Below are 19,096 nucleotides of genomic sequence, written 5' to 3'. Positions count from 1 at the left end.
ACAAGTATAAAAAGTAATTAAAGATAGCTCCACCTGCAACATTAAAGTGATGAACATATTAATGAATCAAAAATTAAAATACAGTAACATATAATAATCATATAATAATAATAATACATTATTGTGAAATGGGCCGTTCTGAATAATGAGTAGTCTACTTTTACTTTTGATAATTATATTAAAGTTCTAATTTTGAATGCCGGACTTTAACTACACGGTAGTATTACTAAATACTTAAATAAAGAATCTGTATACACTCTCATAGACTGGTGAAAAGTGACACATAAACACACGCACAGTCCCGCCTCGCGCCAGTAGAGGGCGCCAGATGACCACGTAATCGCCAGCAGGTAGGCGTTTATTGATTTCCAGCATTTAGGGTATTTTTTGTATAGCCACAGAAACTAATTGACAAACAAAACAGCTGTCTTTATCTTGCAGCGAGGGATGCGTCTATGATAAGTTTAGGAAACATGCTACAGTGGTGAGTATGCGGGCTGAGCAGATGCCACCGACTGAAACTAAACTGACGCAATTGGCAATTAATACTTCACCTGTTTCAACAAAATCACGCATGACATATATACACGTTTTCAGTGGGACATGTCAACAATGCGTTTTTCGCAGAGGAAAAGTGGCTTCTTGGTCGAAACGCTTTAAAAATGAAAGCATCTCGCACACATTAGAGTAACCATGTTTAAATAAGAATAAAAGCAAAGCGCTCCCTAAAAGTTGAACTTATTCAACTTGGCTCCGGTGGGGTTTTTTTTACTCGCAAACTCTTCTCGTCGCCCTCCCCGTCGACGTTACGTACGCTGCCGTGGCGTGCCTGCAAGCCAAATAACATGGAGTCCTCTGCCTGGCATCTTCAAGGGATCCTTGCAAAAAACACGAGCGGCGATTAAACGACCAAGTTTGTCCATGGGAGCAGTCAAAGCCTCCGGCGAGCATCGTCTCGGGGCGTAAAAGCTTCAGCTCCGTCCTCAAAGTATGACGAAGGGTGCTTAAACAGCCTGCCTTTCACTGCGATCCGCAAACCAGGCCGATTTCAGTGAGTATTTGCACTAAAAAAACTGCAGTTTATGGGCGTTTTAGGTGTAAATGGCACGGTGCATGGGTGCATCGTTTTTATAGTCACCTGACAGCGGCTGGATCGATGTCAGCCACGTCCTCTGAAGCAACAGAGGCCAACCCGCGGGACACCTTGATGTAGGCTACCCGGGCATTTCGCTGCTTTATAGAGGGGCAGCAGGAGAGGACGTGGGCCTGAATATAAAAGGCCACTTATTTATGTAACCATTTGGGCGCCCTATTTCATTCTTTAAGACCAGACATATTGTGAAAATGGGTCAGAGAGTCTGAAAACTGCAGCTGCCAAAAATAAATAAATTAATAAAATACTGAGGAAGCCCAGACACCAGATTGTGCAGATTTGACACTTTCATCTTGTCTGATATGCTTTCTGATTCTTACTTCCAATCTGCTCGCTCCCTTATACAAACCTTTTGTATGCAAGTTATCACAGTAACAAGAGGGAAACTTTTAAGTCTTGAGAAACTTTTATTTTGTTTAGTGTGTGTTCGTGTTTCCAGAGGAAGAGGAGACTGCACAATGTAGGCAGGCTGGTCACCAGTGGGATTCCATACTGTTCTCTGGGGGACCATGGAGCCAGAAGGGCGACCCCTAACCCCAGGGACCAGCTATGGGCCCCCACCCTTCAACTCAGCACAAAACCCCGTCACCCCCGCCTCCCTCAACTGCACCTTACAGGTAAGACGTCGTCAAACGTATCATTATCTCTGTCGTTTCCGCAATCTGACAATAAGATTTGCTAACGCAAACCTGCATGTTTTTCTTATCTCCTCTAGTCATCACGTTCCCCAAATGTGAGAGGTGGCCTGATGTCTGCTAAATGCTGGGACCACACTGGAGATGAGGACCCCAACCAGACTGAGGGCACTCAGCCCAGTGCAGACCCAGGGAGGAGCGCACAGAGGAGGTTCAGGTCCTCAGTCTTCTCTTCCTCCCTAAGCTGGGACTCTGACTCTGAGAAAGAAACACTAGATGGTAACACATGACTTATACATGTATAATATATAATTATAATATAATAATATATTGTTGCACACTTCTCAATAGTCGCACAGTGGTGATTACAATCTGCAGCAAAGCTAGAAGTAGCACTGAGTTTAGCTAATATATGTTATATATCATTGTTGTCCGCTTATTGTTCTAAATGTTATTCAGTCTGCATGTAGTCAGAAGTCTCTTATCTTTCTCTCTCTATGTAACCCCAGTATGCACTGTATCTTTAACTGTGGATCTGTTGAGCTGTGAAGTGATGTTCCTGTGGTTGTGTGTTTTGTGTGCTGTTATGTGTCAGAGGAGGAGCTACAGCACTTTTCTAACCCTCACGGTCTGGCTGCTCACAGCCCGGGATCTCCTTCGTCTGGACTCAGGTGAGGTGGAGGTGCAGTAGGAAGGGTAGGGAGGTGCTTGGTGGTGAAATCGGTTGGGTAGCTGAGGAGAAAATACAGTACACAGAGAGAGACATGGCAGAGGCAGATGTATTTTATTTTATAAGTTTAAAATATAATAAGGGCTGTAGCCAGGTTTGTAGAAATACTGAGGTCATTTGGGTTAGAAATGTCATGTAATGCCCTCTCGTCTGTTTCCAGTTTTTATGCTAAGCTAAGCTAACCGTATGATGCTATTGATCCTTTCATCAAACTCTTACAATAAAGTGCACATGCAAGCGTATTCTCCAAATGTTAATCCTGCATAATCCCATCAATTCACTAAATCACTACTGCTCAAGTCCAAATTATATTGGTATTTCCAGGAAACATATAGTAAATTACAGAGCTATAAAATAAAGTGTTACTGTTTTATTTCCCAACTTGAAGGTTTAAGCACTGCTTTAAGGCCTTTTTCACGCTGCCAGGAATGAAATTATAGGGGGATAATACCTAATCCTATATACGTTTTTAAATTTAGCTGGCCTTAAAGTAATCAGGTTTGAATATACAGTGTCTACAAATACAAGAATCAGCATGAAAAATACTTGCGTATAATACCACATATATGTTTTTAACTGAACTCCCCCAGTTTGCTAAAACCATGTGCTCAGTGGTAGCCTGGTCCTGAGAATAAAAAAAAAAAAGCTTGCACATGATCTGTAATTTTGACTTGTTTCTGACAGAGATGCTGCTTTCACTTGTTAGAAATGTCATGTAATGTTTTTCCCTCCTGATGTTGACTAGACCTGATAGTGAAGATGACCAAGGACCAGCAAATCTGCAGCACCTGCACAGCAAGACTGACTGGCCTACTGCTGTGGAGGGGCACAACGACAACAACGAGAGCACAAAGACAGAAGAGCCAAATACATCTCAGCTTGGCCCACAAGAATGTAAGTACCATAAAGGAGGAAACAGGATCTGCTTGCACACTTGATATCTTTCTTTTTGTCCTTTCGTTGATAATTACTCTGTTTTCTCTTCACAGTGGAAGACAGCAAAGTCTGGAATGTACCTGAGGGAGCTGAGCGGTTTCTGTCCAAAGTAAAACCAAAAGAAGGTTGCCAGATGGTGGAGGAGGCAGATAGTTGTGAGGGAGAGAAAAGGCCCAAGGGAAAAGAAACCACAGAGCCTGAGAGAGATGTGTACACGTTCCCTGGAGACTCAGACCCTGAGAGTCCCCCTCCTGCCCCCTGGGCTCATTGCACATTCATTCAGCGGTGCAGAAAGAAGAGGGTGCTGCTCAGGCCCTTCTCTGGACTTGGCACCTTAAAGCGCACATTGCCTGAAAGTGGCAAACAGGCAAAAGTGAGTCCTCAAAAATCAAAACCGGCTGAGCCAGCACAGCTGAATCAAGGTGGAGAGGTTTATGATTTTGATGAAGTGAACTTGGGAGAGGCAGCAGTGGAAGAACCGGTAAAGTTCAGATACAAAGGCGGGAAAAGAGACAAAGAAGAAGAAAGTGGGATAGTGACCGTTAAAGAAATCTTCACCTGTGTGGAATGTAGCATTTACTTCAAAAAGCAAGTCCACCTGCAGGAGCACATCGTTGAGCACTGTCAGAGTGGTGCAGGGGGTGGCAGGCGTTTAGGAAAGGGCGGCCGTTTTCGGTGCACCGAGTGTGGATGGAACCTGCCAAATCGGCTCGCACTGGCGGACCACCACCGAAGGCACCAGGAGTCCCGTCTGAAGATCTTGGAGGAGATTGAGAAACTGAATGAAAACGGGGGAGAGATTCAGAAACTCGACAGTAAGGTGGTGAGGCATACAAGCCCAGACCGAGCTATTATGCAAGATGCAGGCACAGCCTCGATTCTAGGCAAAATGTCAGACCCAGAAATAGTCACGTCTCCACCTCTTTCCCCAGCCCCAGTTTCAACACAAGATGCAGACGCAGTAGTTCTAGACTCAGAAGCAGCTCCTCCGAATTCACTTCGAAGTCCAGCTCAGGCACGAGCTGTTTCTGCCTACCGCCGCCGCTTTGTCTGCACCAAGTGTAACTTCAGCACAAGAACCTCCCAGGCACTGGCTAATCACACCAAGATCCACAACAGAAAAAAACCCGCTCTCCAGGCTCACCCCCCATCCCCTGGTTCACCATCATGTTTGGCATCCACTTCCCTGGCCTGTGGTCATTGTGCCTTCCTGACCTCAAGTCAAACTGTAATGAGGGAACACCAGAACCTTGTTCACCCAGGACAGGTCTCCGTCAGCGGGGCGCAGGCTGATGAGACCGGCCTGCATTCACGGCCTAATGTGGGTGCTCGAATTTCAAAACCCACCCTAGACTCTGACCATCTCTCTGGATCTGGATCCCCACCCGATGCAACTCAAAGCCAAAGCCAGCAAGTAGTCACTGCCTCCGAGGACAGCACAATACAAGACAGCGCTGCAGCTCGGGCCACAAGCCAGTTGGTCTTCAAGTGTGTTGGGAACAGGAGATTCAGCAGAAGAGGGAAGACTTGGACTGATCTGGCCAAGTTTCATCCCAGACTGGATGATGGCAAGCTGCCTGGGAGTGAAGAAGGAGAAGAGCGGGATGAAGATCAGAGCACAGATCTTGACACTGAGTGTTCCCAAGAAGAGGTCAGCTCACCCGTGGGAGTGAAACCGCACACCAGAGCACGATCAAACACAGGTGAGGCCTGAACGCTGAGGTTGGACTAAGTCACTTTAACTTGATTGCTACGCAGATTGGCACAGTATGTCGCCCAGGTCACATATCACTGATACATGTACATGCTCAGAAAGCAGATTATTGTGAGTACTCTGATTTCTCCAAAACCACAGTTTACACTCTGCTTGCTCGTGGCTTTGTTTTATAATTGCACAGGAAACCTGATCATACAGAGAAGATAAAAGCTGCTCTTATCAATATTTTTATTATAAACAAGGGATCAAATTACTGTAATGTGAAAGGTGTCGCTTGTAGTGACAAACCCACAGACAATTATCACCCGACTCTGCGCTTTCCCTCAGCGCTGCGTAGCATTTTAACATCTTTAAGCTAATTGTTTTATGACCGGCAACTTCACTGACAGCAGCTGTTTTCAAAAAGCCATACAACCCTACTGTACACTACCTGCCCAGCACCAAACTGAGCTCTTGTTTCTTATTCTCTGTCAAAGTTATCAACTAGCTGGTGAACATAGTGGAGCATTTAGCCGTTATAGAGCCACATATTTTCCTCAGGATTTGGTGGAGACTAAAACAGTGCTAAAGTGGGGTGAATATTGGACTGAAACAACTACAAAAGAATGCTAATGTTGCTCCGTAACTGCTGGATGTGTAAATAGCCGTTTGCTAACACTTGAGCCATTAAAAACTTTATACGGGGATAATATGCCAGTAGAATGCATTCCTACAGCAACATTACTGTCCCATGTGACAAAATGTTCGTGCATATGAAACCCATTAAGAAAACTGGTTTGTATAAATTATTTCTATAGCAGAAATCTAGCTGTGTTAGCATAGTTATTTAGCATTTGAATTAACTTTATGTGTATAATGTGATAAATTAAGTGATTAACAGCCAAAAATACAAAAATAAATCCCAAGTTGTAATAAACAAGAATGATCCTGTGTTGAGAAATTGTTGAGGTCAAACATTTTAAGAAGTGACTTAGGTCAGACCGACTTTAAGAGCTTCTCAGAAAAGCCCTACTGGAGCTCTCACCCAAACTCCAAGATGCACTTTGCATTTTAGGTTTGCTTACTGTTTCAGTTTGAGTAAGATTTGTCTGTTTATTAAACATTTGAGGTTTTTTTTCTTTTCTAGATGACTGTTCAGCACAGCAGAGTGCTACATTATCACTCCCTTCAAAGAACAGTGTGAAGGGCGAAGACAAGCTGGAAGCGGAGAAAGATGGGAAGGTTTTCTGCTTGAGGAGGAGCAACAGGGTTACTGCTGCTCCTGCGGAAACTGACAGTGATGACGACGACGACATAGACGAGGAACGCGTGCGCTTTCTCCTGTCAGAGGGCATCTTGGATGAAGACAACGACGAGCTTGATGAGGACACAGAGGCGCTCAAGAGCGTGGAAAGGAGGTGCCCCTACTGCCCCGATCGATTTCACAATGGCATTGGGCTCGCCAACCACGTGAGAGGCCACCTGAACCGAGTGGGCGTCAGCTACAACGTGCGTCACTTCATATCCCCCGAGGAAGTCAATGCGATTGAGAAGAAGTTCTCCTATCAGAAGAAGAAAAAAAAAGGTCAGCTGCTTGTTGCGTATACTTCTTTGGGTCTTTTGGCTGTGTTTTCTGAGCAGATCTTAAAGCCCTTTGTTTTTAATTTATGCTTGGCATAACAACCCTGGCATGAGCCATAGATAGTGTTTATTAGCTATACCACAATTCTCTTCAATGCCCGTTTCAGTCACAGTAGAACAAATACTGTAAAGTCAGATTTATTTATTTGTTTTGCTTTGTGGAGCTCGCCTCTCTCTAAAGTATTTTTATGACCAGCTGGGAACTCTTTCTGTGAACTGCTTTTAGAAGTGGTTACTACAACATAAAGCAGGTTTTCCCTACCTGGGGAAGCAACATAGTAAGAAGAATTAGAAAACTGATAAGGTATAATGTTTATCATGGTCACCATCTTAGTTTAGAGCGTTAGCAGGTTAGCAATTGCTAATTTGCACTAAACACAAAGTTCAGCTGAGTCTAACGCGAGTATCATTAGTTTTTCAGGTATTTGTTCATAAACTTAAGTCATCTAGATGAAGCGTTCAGTGGTCACCCAAGTTATTACAGTTCCTCCTGAAGGGGAACATGAATGTGTGTGCACCAAGTTTAGTGGCAAGACCGTCGATATTTGTCGAGTCACTCAAAATCATGTTACAGGATCACCAAAGTAAATAGGATTCATCCTTTGAATGTTTGTACAAAATTGCATGGCAGTTTGTCCAATAGTTGTTGAGATAATTCAGTGTGGACCAAAGTGGTGGCTGAATGTCAGACTGACTTTGCCATCCCCAGGCCAGGCTGTTTGCATGGCTAGAAATCTCTCAACTCATGAATCAAAACAGTCAAAGACATGGCTTTGATTCAAGGGTTCACAAACCAAAAATGTCTAAACTCCCAGTTGTATTGCCTGTCCTCTCCACAGTCGCCAACTTTGACCCGGACACGTTCAGTGTGATGCACTGTGAGTTCTGTAGCGCCGGCTTCGACACCCGGGCCGGCCTGTCCAGCCATGCACGGGCCCACCTGCGCGACTTCGGCATCACTAACTGGGACGTTACCATCTCGCCCATCCACATCCTGAGGGAGTTGTTCTCCAGCCGGCCCGACCTTGTCATCCCCACGGCTCCCCCTCGGAGCCTCGGATCTCCACAGGAGGAGAGCGAGGAGGAGGAAGAGGAGAGGGAAGTGGAGGAGGAAGGGGAGGGAATCGTTGAGGTAAAGCTAGAGGGGGAGACAAGTGAAAGGACGCTGAGTGCTGCCGTTTCTGATGCACTGCCTCCAGCATCTCCTCAACGCTGCAAGAAAGAGGATGATGTAGAAGAGTGTGAAGGTAAGTTTTCATTATTGATCCCTCCTTAAAAGTAGTCGTGTGCCAAATGCACTTTACTCATTGGTTGTGTTGTTATTCTGTTGGGTGCTGATGTGTTTGCTAGTTATTGCACTTTGACTATTACAAATGCATAAAACAGATGCTGTAACTGTTGTTTTAAGTCTGTTTTGTCTTTTACTAAAATAAAAACGGGGCTGCCTGAACTGGGTGGCACTGCTGTGCACTGTATGAAGTGTTTGAATCAGGATGGTGGCTGTCGTGAAAATCAACCTTAGAGAGGCTCTGTGTGTGTGTGTGTGTGTGTGTGTGTGAGTGTGTGTGTGTGTCAGGGAGAGAAAGAGAGAGAGAGAGAGAGTCCCTGATGCCCGTGGTTGATGTGGCACTCGGTACATTTATCCCAACCAACGCCTCCACTCGATTGGTCACGCCTTAGCTTAGCGGTGCATATGGGGGCAAAATGGCTGCTTCCACCTCCCCGTAGACCCAAACAATAGCGGAAAAACTGTCTGGCCTCAGCTACCGGGAGTCCGATGCACTGCGGTTGCGGACCGGTGAGTAGCGCGCGCTGTAATTCCTGTGCACCGCGTGCCCTCGGATCACACGGCGGCGTTGCACTGCGCGTCTCGCGCCGCATCTTCTGTCACATTGTAGCCAGACAACAGCCATAAAAAACTCTTTATCGTGTGAGACTATGTAAAGAAAAGCCATGTCGCGCACAGCCATGCCAGCAGCCCATGACATGCATGTCAAAAGCTCATAAAGCGGGTCATTGGTATTGTTTCGGGGTGTTTCCGTTTTGTACGCGCGGATAAATTGTGATTTATTTTTTGTCGCTGTTGTGTTATTGTTCTGACAGTTTGTGGTTTCTTAATGCCTACGGGGGTTTTATTGTGCTCGTCTGGGATGACGTCCAGTATTTTCAATGCTGCAGGATCTCTAAAATTACCTACAGTTGCCCAATCCTCGCCATTTTCCTTTGCTTTGATTTTTGATAGAGGACACGCTGTGCTTTCAAGTGCATGCATTTGTGCATGTGTTTATCATAAACTAACTGTGAAATTTGCTCAGGAAACATGGTAACTTTGTGCACTGAAAGCGGCCATAGTCGGTAATCTTATTACAACTTATCGGGATGAACGAAGTATAATCGAAGTATCACTTTTACTTGGAAGTGTCGTGTTGCTCGGCGTTACTCCGCCTGAATGGATAGGCTAAAAGTCAAGTTAGCGGTTTGCTACTTTGTGCCGTTTTATAAATAGGCCTACTCGGCTGATGATTTAGTATTGTCTTCATTATAATAGACGGTGTTATAACGCTGCGCTCCGAGGTGTCACATCCCCGCTCTTTTACAGTCAAGAGATGAACTGACAAGCGCAGAGCCGCCCACCAGACAAAAAGCATTGTCTGTCTCCACGTCTCTTTTGATTTACCGATTTGTCGCAGAAAATGGCACTTTTGTCCCATGTATGCCTGACTGCGGGGAACCAAGACTGCCATGTTTGTTTCATACAGTAGTGCAATTATCACTTTTTTTTTGACAGGGATTCATTACTTGAATTATTTTCATGCACATTTCCTCACAGAAGACGGTATAATGCGCAGTTATTACAAGGACTGCTAAATTATAGGCAATGAGCTCACAGGACTGGGGTTGATTTTTCTGCTCACAGCCTGCAGTCTTTGCACTCAAAAATACACTTATACTCTTTCAAAGGCTGACTTTTCTTTTAGGAGTAGCCTGTAGAAATTGAAATTAGTCTGATTTGTGAAACAGCATCGTTTTGATTTGAGTGATTTATTGAGTCACTTAATAGGCCTAATTAACATGGCATTTCTGAGCTTATATGGATATTGTCTGTAATGTGTCAGGTGAGGAGGAGGAAGCAGCTGAGGAAGAGGATGAGGAGGAGCTGCAGCTTCCAGCTCTGGACGGTCTGAGCTCAAGCCCCGGGAAAACAGGGCTGTGCGGCGTGGACACAGACGGCATCTCTCCTGGGGAAGATGCAGACTCCAAGGGTGAGAGAGAAATATGGGAACGCTGACCCCAGAGTGTAGACAAGGGATTGCATTTGCTACAGCAAAGCCTTATCATAGCTGTCGGGGGGGCGGGGATTGTAAAACTGACCTTAGGTCAACGTTGATGCGTGGTAACGCTACATCTGCGAGGGTTGTCCCTAGGGAAAACCTGAGAGGTAGACAAATGTATTTAGGAACTAAAGGGAGCACCTCTAACACTTGGCTAGTGTTGCTGCAGGCTGGGTGAAGACGTAGACAGGAAGGGTAAGAAAGGTGATGTGTCTTCTGGGATATCTGAGGCCTCTAAAACACCCTGAGCCACCTGCTGCTGCTTCGTAAACTTTGTCTTAATGCTGCACTTGCTGAAAATAATTAAAGCCTGGACATCAATGGTGCCAGTTACTTTGAAATATTTATGAAACTTCTTATTTTCAGGCCGCCCAATTTGTATGTCTGATCTGCTGTTCTTGCCTCTTTTGCAGTCCACAGCTTGAAGTGTGAGGTGTGTGGAGCTCAGTTTGAGACCAGGCGGGGACTGTCCAGCCACGCCCGCTCTCACTTGCGTCAGCTGGGCATCAGTGTTTCAGAGAGCAGCGGGGCACCCATAGACCTCCTCTACCAAATTGCCAAGGAGCGCGACATAGACAGCCAAATAAGCTCACCCCTCCTAGAGCCCCTTGCATCCGAGAACTCCCCCCTGTCCGTTCCTCAGAAAGATGAGGATTTAGAAGACATGGACTTAGACGAGAAACCCAGCCCACTCTCCATCCTGGCCAAAGCAGCAAAAGCAGTGCCACCCTCTTCCTCCTCCACGCCCACACCTTCTCCGGGTGTCTCTCCGGCCCTGCCTCATTCGGGCTCCCCTTCCTCAGTAGTGAGGAAAGCTCCCATTTCCTCTCTGCTGCCTGTGTCTTCCCCCTTGCGCTCCCCTGAGCACAAGGCAGGGGGAATGAAAACCTTGACCTCTAACCTCTCTGCCCCGGCCACCATCACAGCAACCAAACCCCTCTGGGCACCGCAGGAGAATGACGCTCCTCTCAACCTCAGTAAGCGCCCTCACTGATGTCTGTCTCTGATAACACTGTAAAAAGTTCAGTTGTTTCAGTTTAGTAATTTTTTTCCTTCATGTGCAGCACTAGAGGTGGACCCCAACAAGGACATCGTTTGTCAGCTGTGTGGCGCCTGGTTTGAGACTCGGAAAGGCTTATCCAGCCATGCACGAGCGCACCTGCGACACTTTGGGGTGGAGTACTCTGAATCCAAGGGCTCTCCCATCGACCTCCTGAACCAGCTCATTGATACTGACGACTTCAAGCACAAAGCCAGTGCATTGCAGCTCGACAGCCACACAGGACCACGGGGCCTCACGACCACGCTATCCTCCCCGAAGCAGTCGCTGCTGAGCCTCTCCTCCTCTTCTTCTTCATCCCTCCTCTACAAGGTGACCACAGCTGGGGGCGGGTCGACATCCAAAACTACCTCTTCCTCTGCCTCATCTTTACTAGGCCCACCTGCCAAGCGGCTCAAGTCTTCTTCCATGCGGGTCTTCCGCCTGAGTAGCGGGGAGCTCATGGCCCTTCCACACAGTGAGTTTTTGAGGGTACACTACAGGCTATTGGAGCACATGATAAATCCTTTGTGTAAAGTGGTCTTGATCTGTAGTAATTAGATGTGTCGATGAGGTGTAATGCTTTTTCTGTTGTACACGTAGGTATATTTCAGTTCACTACTCTACTCTCTTAGGTGAACCTCTTAAGGAAATAGGCTGTGAGTTCTGCGGGGAATATTTTGAGAATCGCAAAGGCCTCTCCAGCCACGCCCGCTCCCATCTGCGGCAGATGGGCATTACCGAGTGGTCTGTCAACGGCTCCCCAATCGACACCCTGAGGGAGATCATCACAAGACGGGGCCTGCCTTGCGCTCTTCCTCTAAAACCTCTCAAAACTCCACCTCCGTCCTCTCCGGGGCCCCCCCGATCCCCTCTGTCAACCTCCTCCTCTCCTTCCGCTAACCTCCTCAGTCGTCTACCCTTCGCCTTTGCCCGCCCCTCCAGCCCTCCTCAGCCCGCGGTGTCTAAATCAAGCTCCGTTCCGCCGACGTCCTCCAGCGGGCTTATCCTCAAGCTGAAGCCTGAGCCGGTGCAGCTGGAGGTGACCACGCCTGGGGATGTTGGGAGATCTGCCAGCTTCTCTGGTGAACCTCTCAGCTGGAGCAGCTCTGACAATGTGTTCCCACTTAATTTGGGTAACTTGAATGCCAAGTTTCGTCTCCAGGGCAATTAAATAGAGTAAAAAAAGTTAGACATTTTGGGAAAGACATTTATTTTACTCTCGTGCTCAGTGTAAGATAAGAAGATTATTACCGCTCTCATGTCTGTACAGTAAATATGAAGCCAAGTTGAGAAAATCCTCCTACCAGCACCTCTAAAGCTCTCTAATTACCATGTTCGTTCTTGTTTGTTAAGTTGATGGAAGTATTAAAATTAAAATTTGCCTTTTTCGGGGAGGTATCTGCCAAACTATTTCTTTGTTGTCGGTTGTCAGGTAACCAGCTGATGGATTGTCCAGTACATAACCCCCCATGTAAAGCAGCAAGTCATTTTTACACATCGGTAAATTAAACAAACGAGATATAACGTGTTAGGTAGGCGGATTTTGTCATCTTTCTACAAAGCCATGAAACAGTTGTCCTGTTTCCAGTGTGCACGCTAAGTTAAGTTAAAGGGCTGCTGCCTGTAGCTTCATATTTATCGGAATCAATTTCTCATCTAACTCTCAGCAAGAAAGTAAATAAGTGTATTTCCTGAAATGTTTAATTTTTCCTTTAAGGAAGCTTGCAAAACATACTTGCAATTTCATAAGCAGATGTAGTATATTCCTTTGAAAGCCATAGTAAAAATAATTTAGTCGAGAAGTATCCAAAGTGTGTTATAATACAGTGCATATTTACATTTAACCAGAAATGCTTTTAGTGTTAGCGCACCCCTACTATTTTTGATTTGATCCTGAAAATAATTATATTTTCTCGTCATTGACTTTCTCTCCCTGGTCTTCCCGTAGCCATGCCACATGAAGTAGAGCCGACAAGAGATATCCGCTGTGAGTTCTGCGGGGAATACTTTGAGAATCGCAAAGGCCTCTCCAGCCACGCCCGCTCCCACCTGCGCCAGATGGGCATTACTGAATGGTCTGTCAACGGCTCACCAATAGACACCCTGAGGGAGGTTATGCACAAGAGAGGTGTAGGCGCCTCCTCTCACTCTGACCAGGGAGTGAAGAAGGAGTCAAGCCAAGGAGCCAACAGTCCCCCATGGGAGAACGCCAGGGGCACCGGCAGGTCAGAGGGTTTGGGTGTTTCAGGATACCACTCCTCCAAATACCGTAAATCCCCTCTCAGTTTGCTGCAGTCAGGGTCCAGGCTCCACAAGCAGGGCCTGGGGTCCGCGGGCACATCTGCTACCCCACCTGCAGGGAAGTTTTTCAGGATGTCCCCACTAGGGAAAAGGCCTCTGTCTGAGGAGGCCCGATCAGTGGAGACTGCCCACTCACCATCACATCAGCCTAAGACTTTCTCGCCTCTGCCACATGATTTCTCCTTCAAAAGAAAACCCTCCCCAGACAAGCACGGACACCAGGGTGAGTCATTGTTTGGTTTTCTATTATGCTTATCATTATTCTCTAAAAAGAGACCTCCCCTCACTTTACTCCTTTCCTGTGTTTTTTTTTTAAGATCCCAGTTGTGAGCTGTGTGGCTTCTACTTTGAGAACCGTAAGGCTCTAGCCAGCCACGCGCGAGCCCACCTGAGGCAGTTTGGTGTGACTGAGTGGTGTGTAAATGGATCCCCCATCGAGACGCTTAGCGCCTGGATGCGCAGCAGGCCACAGAAGGTGTTGGAGATGCATCGTAGCTACATGCAGGGCAGCCGCTCCACCCTCAAGAAGGTGAGGAGAGGCAGCCAGTTGTAAAGCTGGTAATTAATTCCAGTGTAATACCTCGGGTCAGTGCAGGGGTTTTTAATAACAGAGCAAGCTCTCAGACTTTACTTGGCTTTATGTTTGGCCTCTGACACTTGTCTGACTTGTTTTTTTTTTCTCAGAGAAAAACACGGAAAATATCAGTGGAAGAACTTGTGCCTCCCACAAAGCTATGCAGTTAGACAAGATCAAAACCCACTGTGCTCGCTTCCTGACACACTCACTTCCCTCCCAGTATCTTTGAATAGGCGACATGCTTGGAGATCTTACATGCCTCAGCTGGTGGCTTGACAGACATTTTGTGTCTTGGAAAGCTTCAGACGTGTTGTCTAACAGCTTTGAGCCTTACTGTAGATCCTGTCTTCACACCCAGCAAAAATCACTGTGGGGACAGATGCCAGAACAACTCAGCTATTGACTTGATAGTTGCCATAGAAACCAGGGTGCCTGGCAGCTTATGTTTCATCCTCAGATAAATTATGGCATACTGTTGATAGAAGAAACGTACGTTATTTTTTGTTTTTTTTTCTCCCTCCTGAATTAGTTTCTGGTGCATTTGCGTCACGGTCACACCTTTTCCCTGAGCTGTGATGTGACACACATACAGAATGGATCACCTTTTTAAATATCCTTGTAATCATATTTTTTTTTTTACATGCTGGAGAAATGAACCCAACTAACTGCATGTATTGTACGGTTAGACCTGTATCAAAGGACCCAGTAGCGACTGATGGCACAATTTCAAATAGACTACCATATTGATCATTAATTAATTGCAAATAATTTGTTAATTGATTATTCGTCAATCATTTTTTAGGCAAAAAAACAGTAGTTTGTGATACTCAGTGGAAAAGGATGTGCTTATTTTCTTTGTCTGATGTGATTGTAAACCCAGTATTTGTGGGGTTTGGATTGAGCAGTTAATTTGAAGACATATTGGGCTTTAGGAAACTGATGAGCATTTTTCACTATTGTCTAACATTTTATAGACCAAATTAATTGGAAAATTAATCAATACTAAAACTAATTGTTGTCAGAACAGGTGCCAGAAAATAGTGAAAGATGTCCATGATTTCCCAGAGTCCATTTGTCAAATGTCTTGTTTTTTTCCCCGACCAACAGTCCGAAGACATTCAGCCTGATATAAAATAGAGAAAAACAGTAATGCTTCACATTTCATATGCTGAAACCAGAGAATGTTTGCCTGATTAATAACTTAAAGGATTAATCAGTTATTAAAATAGTTGACAGTTAATTTTCTGTCAATCATCAAATAAGTTCAATAACTTTAGTACACTGCCAGTCTCATATTCACTGCTACATCAAAGATAATTTAATTAATTAATGACCCTAAATTTAGTAAAATTAGTGAACTAAGCAATATTTAAACAATGTTTACTTCAGTTCATATAGATGCATATTGACTGTATACGCCACAGTGCTCCAACATTCCTCAAAGCCCTGCAGTCTGCACTGGCCTCTGGTCAGGGCGAAGTTGAGTACTGAAGTAGAGTTCCTCACAACTATTTTTCTTGAGCAAACATACATTTGTCCTCTTACTAGCTTTTTGTGGAACATTCATATGCATTTCATGGCCTTTGTTAGCAGATGAAAGTCATTTTTGCTTTACTTATTGCTAATATTATTATTTACAAATTATTATTATTATTACCAAAGATTTCTGCGGATGATAAGTTGCGGTAGAAAGAAAAGGGTAGTAAGTGGCCTCGACCATTTGCCTTCTAAAGCAGCTCATTGATACTGATGACTTAAACCAGCACAGCAGGATCTCTAATTGCCAAGATCTCACATCCTAATTGGGCTCTTAACTTTGCTTTGGTAATGACAGGTGCACTTGAAAGGTCACTAGTTATGACTGTATACAGTACGTTTGAACACACTGTGCTAAATTAATTGTAAAACAAATGTACAGAATGTTTTCTATCGAAGCTTCCTAATTGTTAAGATCAAGGCATTTCTAATTAGATACAGAAACACCAGTCTCAGACATTTCTCCACTCATGTACTTATTTCTACATATATTTTAAGAAATTGGGTTACAAATGTGAACTGCTTATTGCTATAGTTAGAGATGCTGTATTTTGACAGGAACATTAGAAGCTAAAAAGACTTCATATGTGCAGAATTTAGATGAGAAGTAGTTAATTAAAAAGGTCCAATTAAACAAAAATGCACTTCTACTGACATGTATGTCAAAGTCCCATTTTATAAATTATCTTGAAATTATTGGCAGTCACACTCCCTTCTGCAGCAAATTAAAGGAACATTTTGATATTTATTTGCTTTCTTGCCGAAAGTTAGAAGATCGTTACCCCTCTAAACATGCTAAATATGAAGCTGCAGCTAGTAGGCTTAGCTTAGCAAGTAAGTCACTGCACCAGCCAAGAAATAGTGCGGCACATAACCCTGTGATATTTTCTATTGTACACTTGATTCGGCCTTATAATACCCTGGTTATAACTACTTATGTTAAATTACACAATCTCTTCCTCCTCTTCCAGAAGAGCAGCTCACCTCTTCAGTCAACAGATTCTGATCATATCCTTCCCATATCATCGCAGAAGGCCTCCTCTTCCTCCTCCTCCTCCTCCTCCTCCTCTTCCTCCTCCTCCTCCCAGTGGTCTTCTTCTTTGGCTGTGAGCCTGGTGCGGCCGGTGAGCCGCGAGGTCAGCCAGGGCTCTTCCAAGACCGCCGAGGGTGAGGCTGGTACCAATCTACAGGCCGTTCCCATCAGGCCCGGCCGCAGCAGTCCCGGCCACTCGCGGCTCGCCAGCGGCCTCCCGCTTCAAGCACAGGTGGCACGCAGTGAGCTTAACGTCCGCCTGCCCAGAGGTACGTGAGGATACAGCATATGTTTTGCTGGCATGCACACAGTCATGTACATGCTTCAACATTTCAGCCACTTGACTCAAAAAATCTCAAAGTACTGAAATTCTCTGAGATTGGTTGGCTGTTTTTAGCCACACTTTAGCAGAGCTATCAATGTGGCTCTTGGGATGATGATCCACCACCTTGGTCCAGACTAAAATATATCTCAACACCTATTGGATGGATTGCCATGACATTTTCAACAGTCATTAAAGTGACTTTGATCCCCTGACTTTTCCTCTAGCACCAAGAGCAGGTTGATATTTGTTAGTTGCTGTGACTAAATAGCAAATGTTAGCATTCTAAATGCCAAACTAAGATGATGAAAATTGTACCTGCTAAACATCAGCATGTTAGCATTTAGCTCCGCGCAACGCTGTGCCTTACCAAGCCCCTGGCATGGTTGACACACAATAGCAGGAACTATGGGATACTTTAGATGTAAGACAGAAGAGTTTGTTATGCTAAAAGGAAAAACACTGAAAGTGAGGGGGTTTCACCAGGGGAAATAAATGAGATGTTAGATAGTGTAGAACACAGCATGTTGCCTTTTCGTCTTCATGTTTTAATACTGAATAGCATAATGTTTTGAAAAGTGTTGAAAGGGCAACGTTTTAACTTCAAATCTATTGAAGAATATTTGTACAAAATGAACCTTGCAAGTACAAAATTAAAGGAGAAAAGAGAATTATTGCAGTTTATACATCTGTTTCTACATCTGGTTTAGAAAAAAAGTTCAGATGGCTTTCAACTAAACGACTGTCTAAAAGAGCTGTACTGGACTGATGCGCTGACATACAAGTATTTTGGTGCAGCTCCACTTTGCACCAACCCTGTCTGTCGCCTCCTCCTCCTCTTGCTAAGGTTTTGAGCGTCGGCCCTTGAAGCACCCGTCTTGCCCAGATGGAACAGAGAGGGACAGTGGCCCCCCTAAGCCCCCCCGCACAGGCACCGTCCCCGCCCTGGTGCCCAAACCACCCTCCTACCCACTGGTCAAACTGGTGGGCAAGTTCTACACCCTGAAGTGCCGGTGAGTGAAACGTGTGTGCGGGGCTTCCCACTGCCTGAGAGAAAACGATCACGGCCTTTAACATGAGAAAGTTTGAGGTGGCAGCATTAATAGAACTGTCTGGCAGTTTTAAATAGTCCTTTAATCCCCAAGCAGCAATCCCCCACCCCCAGCCCCTGCCGACCAGTACTCCACTTTTAGTTCCTAATGTACTATAAGGAGAATAGTGAATCATTTGGGATTTTCTGGCAACACAAGTGAGTACTTAAGTTCTGATACAACTGCAGAGCAAAAGTTTTAACAGAATCTGCTGCCACTGAGGGAGGCACTGAATTTACCACCGTCAGTTTGTAATTTGTTTCTTTGCTGGAGCCACTGTAGATGTTGATGACTGGTCGCATTATTTTGGTTTTTCTTTCTGCGTCAGGTTCTGCGAGGTGGAGTTTCACGGCCCGCTGTCGGTGCAGGAGGACTGGATCAGACACCTCCAGCAGCACATCCTGAAGATGAACTACAGCAAACCTGCTACACCCAAAGCAGCCTCCGCTGGACCCCCTGCCCCAGCTGATGACCCAGCGCCGGTCCAGGCCTCTGCCACAGCCTCCACCTCTACCTCCAGCACCACCTCTACACCTACTCCTGCCCTCGCCTCCACCCCGACCCGCCCCACAGCTCCCAGCAGCCGCTCCTCTACGCCTCTGGCTGAGTGCACTCCGCCTGTCACTGCCACAGAGATAGTAAAGGGCTCCGAGGAGCAACCCACCCCATCTCCAACTTATATCCCCCTCCCCACCCAGACAGTGTAAGCTCAGATTCATCACTGTCATTTTGCCCCCTTTTGCTTTGTCCTGCCTTTACTATTTCTTTTTCGTCCAACCGTTTATTTCCTTTGGCCTTTGCAAAGTGTTGTTGAGGAGGAGTGTTTCCCCTCCAAAGAGCACCTTTTGAAGCAGCTTTCTAGACTGTTACTAAGTCCCGTTACCATGGGAACGAAGCTCTCCTGGCGTGGATGATTGTGGGAAATGTCCACGCTTATGAGGAGAGAGGAACCAGAGTTTTGCATTTGCCTTGTTTATATTGAATGTCCAGGTGATGACATGGAGCGTTGCTGTGCATCTCCTCCCATTCACTGGACGGTTTAGGGGTTAATGTAGCCCTTTATCAAACTTC

General features: G+C 45.5%; 1 protein-coding gene across 1 annotated transcript in view; it reads left to right on the top strand.

Moving 5' to 3' along the window:
- Positions 1-859: 859 nt before the first annotated feature.
- wizb (WIZ zinc finger b) overlaps positions 860-19,096 on the top strand; it is a 22,354-nt gene continuing 4,117 nt past the window's right edge. Inside the window, exons 1-18 of the mRNA XM_046031467.1 lie at positions 860-1,051; positions 1,574-1,770; positions 1,869-2,067; positions 2,384-2,459; positions 3,264-3,412; positions 3,508-5,157; positions 6,298-6,735; positions 7,631-8,038; positions 9,908-10,054; positions 10,537-11,100; positions 11,188-11,640; positions 11,798-12,298; positions 13,114-13,689; positions 13,784-13,995; positions 16,551-16,881; positions 17,782-17,947; positions 18,354-18,728; positions 18,831-18,931. Of these exons, the coding sequence (XP_045887423.1) occupies positions 1,663-1,770; positions 1,869-2,067; positions 2,384-2,459; positions 3,264-3,412; positions 3,508-5,157; positions 6,298-6,735; positions 7,631-8,038; positions 9,908-10,054; positions 10,537-11,100; positions 11,188-11,640; positions 11,798-12,298; positions 13,114-13,689; positions 13,784-13,995; positions 16,551-16,881; positions 17,782-17,947; positions 18,354-18,728; positions 18,831-18,931 (6,454 nt within the window). The 5' untranslated portion in view covers positions 860-1,051; positions 1,574-1,662. The remainder of the gene's footprint in view (positions 1,052-1,573; positions 1,771-1,868; positions 2,068-2,383; positions 2,460-3,263; positions 3,413-3,507; positions 5,158-6,297; positions 6,736-7,630; positions 8,039-9,907; positions 10,055-10,536; positions 11,101-11,187; positions 11,641-11,797; positions 12,299-13,113; positions 13,690-13,783; positions 13,996-16,550; positions 16,882-17,781; positions 17,948-18,353; positions 18,729-18,830; positions 18,932-19,096) is intronic.

Source organism: Micropterus dolomieu, linkage group LG02 (assembly GCF_021292245.1).
Source record: "Micropterus dolomieu isolate WLL.071019.BEF.003 ecotype Adirondacks linkage group LG02, ASM2129224v1, whole genome shotgun sequence".
Classification (NCBI taxonomy): Eukaryota; Metazoa; Chordata; class Actinopteri; order Centrarchiformes; family Centrarchidae; genus Micropterus; species Micropterus dolomieu.
The sequence above is the reverse complement of the archived record's forward strand: the minus strand, read 5'-3'. Positions and strand labels throughout refer to the sequence as shown.